General features: G+C 37.0%; 1 protein-coding gene across 1 annotated transcript; it reads left to right on the top strand.

The window, feature by feature from the left end:
• The first annotated feature begins 636 nt into the window (after positions 1 to 636).
• Positions 637 to 3,694, top strand: LOC122813926 (zinc finger protein 91-like). Its single transcript, XM_044086470.1, is given in 2 exon segments — positions 637 to 1,760; positions 1,763 to 3,694. Coding segments are annotated over 2 exon segments (2,205 nt in total). The 5' UTR covers positions 637 to 862; the 3' UTR covers positions 3,070 to 3,694.
• Positions 3,695 to 6,741: the final 3,047 nt, after the last annotated feature.

Here is a 6,741-nt window from a genome sequence, read left to right on the forward strand (position 1 = left end):
GCTGAATGAAATTTAGCAGTATAAACTTATATTTGTAAGTGATGCTCTGTAATCTGCATACATTAAAGATATTGTTGCACTTCATTGTATCCAGTTGTTACATTGTTGTACTCTATTTCAATGTGCTCTGCTCTTCTATTATTTAATCATGTGTCATGCATTTGCCAGGTTGATTATGTTTTTATTTATTGTACTTTGGCAACCATTGCTAATCCAAAGGGACCAATTTTAACCACCCAGGGAAGTACAGAATCTTGCATTTAAATGCCATACTATAAATATGTTTGCATGAAAAGATTAAACAATGTTATGTGAGTCAAATTTACAGTACAACTACAGTCTGACTTTAACAAATATTAGTAAGGAAAAGTAGAGAGGTATGCCTGATATGATTGATTGCTGATATGTTTTATATTCAAAACTGTTGACTTTCATAAATCATTTCATTAGTTTTGTACTTTTTTGTATCTCTAAAAGCTGTTTCTAGAAGACTAACTTCTCATAAATGAAGGGTCTGAATTGTTTTTGCTCTTTTTATCATGTTAATAGCAGCAGAAAATGTTAAATTTAAAAATGGAAAATAAAACCATAATATTTAAGATGGATACAACTGCATGTGCGCTGTTGTGAGTAAAATGAAACACGTGTATTTCATCATTGTGATACAGAACTAATAATTCATTTGTTTGTAGGCAATGGGAGCAGAGAATGGAGCATTTCCTGGAGTCAGCAGCCATCACTTGGAGTATCTGTTTCACGTTATCCTACAGTGTACCTGCAGCACTCTGTTCAAACTCTGAAGGGCTCCAACAAGCATCCTGTTCTACCTGTAGCACAGCTTCATCCAGGATACACCTGCAACATGAACTCTGAATGTGATCCAAGTTCTATACTACAGCAAAGTCCATTAGTACACCAGAGAGCTAACAAAGAAAAGAAACCATATAAATGTCCTGAATGCAATAAGTGTTTCAGAAGAAGGGGGATTCTAGTAATACATGAAGGGACTCACATGGTAGAGAAACCATATAAATGTGCTGAATGTAGTAAGGGTTTCAGACAAAGCAGGGATCTAGTAATACATGAAAGGATTCACACAGGAGTGAGACCATATAAATGTCCTGAATGCAGCAAGTGTTTCAAACAATGCAGATATCTAACAGCGCACAAAAGGCGTCACATTGAGAGAGCATATAAATGTCCTGAATGCAGCAAGTGTTTCAGAGACAGAAGAGATCTAGTAATCCATGAAAGGATTCACACGGGGGAGAGACCGTATAAATGTTCTGAATGCAGCAAGGGTTTCACAACAGCTAGTAGCCTTAGACGTCATCTGTTAGTTCACCAAGAAAAGAAACCGTATAAATGTCCTGAATGCAATAAGTGTTTCCGACAAAGGGGGACTCTAGTAATACATGAAAGAACTCACACGGGGGAGAAACCATATAAATGTCCTGAATGCAGCAAGTGTTTCAAACAATGCAGTAATCTAACAGCACACAGAAGGCGTCACATTGAGAGAGCATATAAATGTCCTGAATGCAGCAAGTGTTTCAGAGACAGAAGAGATCTAGTAATCCATGAAAGGATTCACACGGGGGAGAGACCGTATAAATGTTCTGAATGCAGCAAGGGTTTCACAACAGCTAGTAGCCTTAGACGTCATCTGTTAGTTCACCAAGAAAAGAAACCGTATAAATGTCCTGAATGCAATAAGTGTTTCCGACAAAGGGGGACTCTAGTAATACATGAAAGAACTCACACGGGGAGAAACCATATAAATGTCCTGAATGCAGCAAGTGTTTCAAACAATGCAGTAATCTAACAGCACACAGAAGGCGTCACATTGAGAGAGCATATAAATGTCCTGAATGCAGCAAGTGTTTCAGAGACAGAAGAGATCTAGTAATCCATGAAAGGATTCACACGGTGGAGAGACCATATGAATGCACTAAGAATTTCACAACAACTAGTAACCTTAGAGTGCATCTGTTAGTTCACAAAGAAAAGAAACCATATAAATGTTCTGAATGCAGCAAGTGTTTCAGGGACAGAAGAGATCTAGTAATCCATGAAAGTATTCACACGGGGGAGAGACCGTATAAATGTTCTGAATGTAGCAAGGGTTTCACAACAGCTGGTAGCCTTAGACTTCATATGTTAGTTCACCAAGAAAAGAAACTGTATAAATGTCCTGAATGCAATAAGTGTTTCAGACATAAGGGGACTCTAGTAAAACATGAAAGAACTCACACGGGGGAGAGACCATATAAATGTCCTGAATGCAGCAAGTGTTTCAAACAATGCAGTCATCTAACAGCGCACCAAAGGAGTCACATTGAGAGAGCATATAAATGTCCTGAATGCAGCAAGTGTTTCAGAGACAGAAAAGATCTAGTAATCCATGAAAGGATTCACACGGGGGAGAGACCATATAAATGTTCTGAATGCAGCAAGGGTTTCACAACAGCTAGTAGCCTTAGACATCATCTGTTAGTTCACAAAGAAGAGAAACTGTATAAATGTCCTAAATGCAATAAATGTTATAGACAAAGGGGGAATCTAGTAATACATGAAAGAACTCACACGGGGGAGAGACCATATAAATGTTCCGAATGCAATAAGTGTTTCAGACAAAGGGGGAATCTAGTAATTCATGAAAGGACTCACATGTTAGAGAAACCATATAAATGTGCTGAATGCAGCAAGGATTTCACAACAACTAGTAGCCTTAGACTTCATCTGTTAGTTCACAAAGAAGAGAAACTGTATAAATGTCCTGAATGCAATAAGTGTTTCAGACAAAGAGGGACTCTAGTAAGACATGAAAGGACTCACACGGGGGAGAGACCATATAAATGTTCCGAATGCAATAAGTGTTACAGACAAAGAGGGTCTCTAGTAATACATGAAAGGACTCACACTAGGGAGAGACCATATAAATGTCCTGAATGCACCAAGGATTTCACAACAACTAGTAACCTTAGAGTGCATCTGTTAGTTCACAAAGAAAAGAACTGTATAAATGTCCTGAATGCAACAAGTGTACCAGACAAAGGGGGACTCTAGTAATACAAGAAAGGACTCACACGGGGGAGAGACCATATAAATGTCCTGAATGCAGCAAGGGTTTCACAGCAACTGGTAGCCTTAGACTTCATCTGTTAGTTCACAAAGAAAAGAAACTGTATAAATTTCCTGAATGCAATAAGTGTTTCAGACAAAGGGGGGCTCTAGTAATGCATAAAAGGATTCACACGGGGGAGAGACCATATAAATGTCCGGAATGCAATAAGTGCTTTAAACAAAGGGCGAATCTAGTAAAACATGAAAGGACTTGCACAGCAAAAAGCAAACTCTAAAGATTTGGAGAAATTAAAAAAAGAAAGCAACCTTTAAAGAAGGAAAACTATAGCACCAGGAAAACATCAGTTTGGGACAAGAATGTGATGTAAAATAACTTGAGCAAGAGGGAGTATACTTGAGCAAGAGGGAGTATATAAATACTTTGGAATTGATGAAGGATCAGCAATAAAACATGAACAAATGTGAGTAAAACTTAGCAAGGAGTACATTAGAAAAGTGGATAGATGAACAAGTCAGCAAGCAAAGGAGATTAGTAGTGCTGAAGTTGAATTCATCCTCAAGTCTTGACGAGTACCTTCGCAAGGTGGACCCTGTTTTTTACAAAATCTCACCAAGGTGACACTGATATAGACTGTATTTATATAGCATATATCATGGACAGAAGTACGGCAAAAAGAAAAAAGATGGCTTTGTTCAAGAGGAATCTTGACCAATGGATGGGAGATCGCAGATATACCCCAGGGATTACTTCAGTGTCACTGCTTGACAGAGGCACAGAAAAATGATAGGCATAGTTTTTTATTCAAACTAAAGGGGTGGCGAAAGCCACATAACTATGGGCTAGGCTTATAAATGCCCTTGGGCAGATAGCCTAGTATGAACCTATGAACCTATGATAGCTGGGTGCACAAGTCCCAGAATAAAAAGTGCTCAATCCTGGTAGGCACACTGGTGCCAGGATGGGCAAAATGACAATGTAGAATCCTCAAAATCTGGAAACATTCCTACAGTGGGGTTAGGCCAAGCCCAAGAGGTGGATGGCCTCCTGTTGTAGAAAAAAAGTAGCAGTCCACAAAAACTGATAGGCCAAAGAAGAGCCATAAAGGCAATAGAGTGGACTATTGAGGATAAGAAAGAAATTATGTACTGTTACTATTATGCAAAAAGACTAGAATTACCAGACAGAGGATATACAGAGAGATTAAGAGAGAAATTAGAGGAAAGAAAAATATTTTCACAGCAAAAATTGTCGGAAGCTTCAAATAAAACATTGTGTTAATTAATACAACAGATTTTTGAAAAACAGTATATAGATAAGAAACTTTGATCTGTTAGGAAAAAGATCTGTTAGGAAAAAGAGGTATCTGAGGAAGTGCAAAAATATAAACAACAAAATTTAGACATTTTTTGAAAAGTATAAAAAAGAAATATGGACATCAGAAAGATAAGGAGATTTGATATGGTGCAATATATATGCAAAGGAGAAAGACAAGTTAATTATTATAGAGAAAACTGTCACAAAGATATTCGAAGAGAAATACAGGCAAGGTATCCAGACACAGAAAATTTTACAATAAAAAAAAAATTACAAATCTGGAATGTGGAAAAGATTTGTAAAGCAGAAGATAAAGAAATTGAAGTTGAAGTAATGGAGTGTCTGCGGAGTGAAGGATTTAATGTAGAAACTCTAACACAGACTACATTACAGCATGATGGAGTGAGTCCCCAAATTAAAGAGAAGCAGGAAGATCAGGAGACATCTGAAGAAGGAATATGGACATGGGAAAGGAAAAGAGATTTGATTTGGTGTTAATACTTATGCAAAGAAAAAAGCAAAATTAACCAAAACAAAAAGAGAAGCACCAAAGATATTTGAAGAGAAATACAGGCAAAGGAATCCTAATGTGGAAAACTTTACAAAACGTTATGATACAAAAAATAAGAAGACAAAGAGGAGAAGAAAACGGGATCAGTAATGGAGAAGTTAAATAGAAATTGAAGTTATGGAGCATTTGCAAAGTGAAGGATTCAGTGTTGAAAATCTAATGCAGAAAGCACCACAACAGGATAGAGCAGTGGATATCCAAGTTAAGACGAAACCCACGGAACAGGAAGTAATTGGTCAGGTGCTATATCAAGATGTTTTGAAGGCTTCCACAGGAAATCAGTATAAACATTCATTTAAAGCTAGACGGCAAGGCAAGAACCAGGAGACTGTGGAAACGCTGATGCAGTCAATGTTGAGGAGTGATAGGTCAGTGAGTTCCCATATGACAGAGCAACGGATGGTACAGGATGAAACTGAGGAAAAGGTGTCCCAGAAAGATGCTATAGAGCTTTCTATAGAATGCCTGCATGAAGTGGAAAACAAAGGACGTGCCCCTAGTTTGGAAGAAAATGAACTAAGGGAAGAATTGATTGATTTTAATGGACATGGATAGATGTATTAAAATCAATGAAAGAAATAGACTGCAGAAGGTCAACAAAATGCCAGAAATCAGAAGTCTAATAAAACAAATTAACACAGTAATTAGGACTGTCCATAGAGATCCATGCAATATAACACAAGTAAACAGGAGATATTATTATACAACTAAATTAATAACTGATAAAATTCTACCACAAGAGCACAGGGTAGTGAGGCAAAGGAAGGGGAGAAATCAAATACCATCATGGAAGTATTGAATAGAGAAAAATATAAAGCAATTAAGACAAAAAGTTTCACTATTAGAAGACTATAGAAGAGGGAATAGATGTGATAAAAGCAATGTGCAGTATTAGAACAGACCATGCACCATCGCAAATAGTAAACTAAAAATTTCAGGACAGGCAGAAAAACTTAGAAGACATACAGATAAATATAAAGGAAAAGTACAAAAAAAGCAATTTATTGATGACCCAACAAAGAATTGAGGAAGCAAGGTAAAAGGAATTGAAAGACCACCAAAAAAGAAGAAATAGACGCATTTTGGAGAAGTATTTATGAAGATCGTGTGGAGCATAACAAAGATGATAAATGTATAAAAGAAGTAAAGAAAGAATAAGAATTTTAAAGGCAGAGGAAATGAAATGGGATAAAGTAACAACCACAGCAACTGAAACAAAGTTAAGAAAATCTTCTAATTGGAAAACCCCAGGCCCAGATACAGTACCTAATTTTTGGTTAAACGTATTAACATCTTTGCGCAAGGACTTAGCCATGAGTAAGAACTGTTTATATGCACACCCCGAACAGCCACCAACCTGGCTAACAACAGGTAAAACAATGCTCCTATCTGAGTGACCCTGCAAGCTACCCTAAAAATTATAGACCAATAACTTTCCTTCCAAGAATGTATAAACTATACATGGTAATTGATGCTGACAGAGTTCATAGTCATTTAGAAGAAAACTGAAGTATGGCAGCAAAACAAAAGGGCAATAAAAAGAAAGTTGTCTGCGACAAAGGATCATTTGTTGTTAAATAAAGTCATAGTAGAAAAATGTAAAAAGGGGAAGAATCATGGATTGACTACCAAAAAAAAAACATTTGATAGTATCTCACATTCATGGATGAGTGCTTAAAAATGTATAAGATAAACCCTACACTGATTGACTACATTACAGTGACCATGAAACAGTGGCAGACCACTTTAAATGAGTACCGCACCCACA

Source organism: Protopterus annectens, chromosome 10.part0, assembly GCF_019279795.1.
Source record: "Protopterus annectens isolate FY-2018-M chromosome 10.part0, PAN1.0, whole genome shotgun sequence".
Lineage (NCBI taxonomy): Eukaryota > Metazoa > Chordata > Ceratodontiformes > Protopteridae > Protopterus > Protopterus annectens.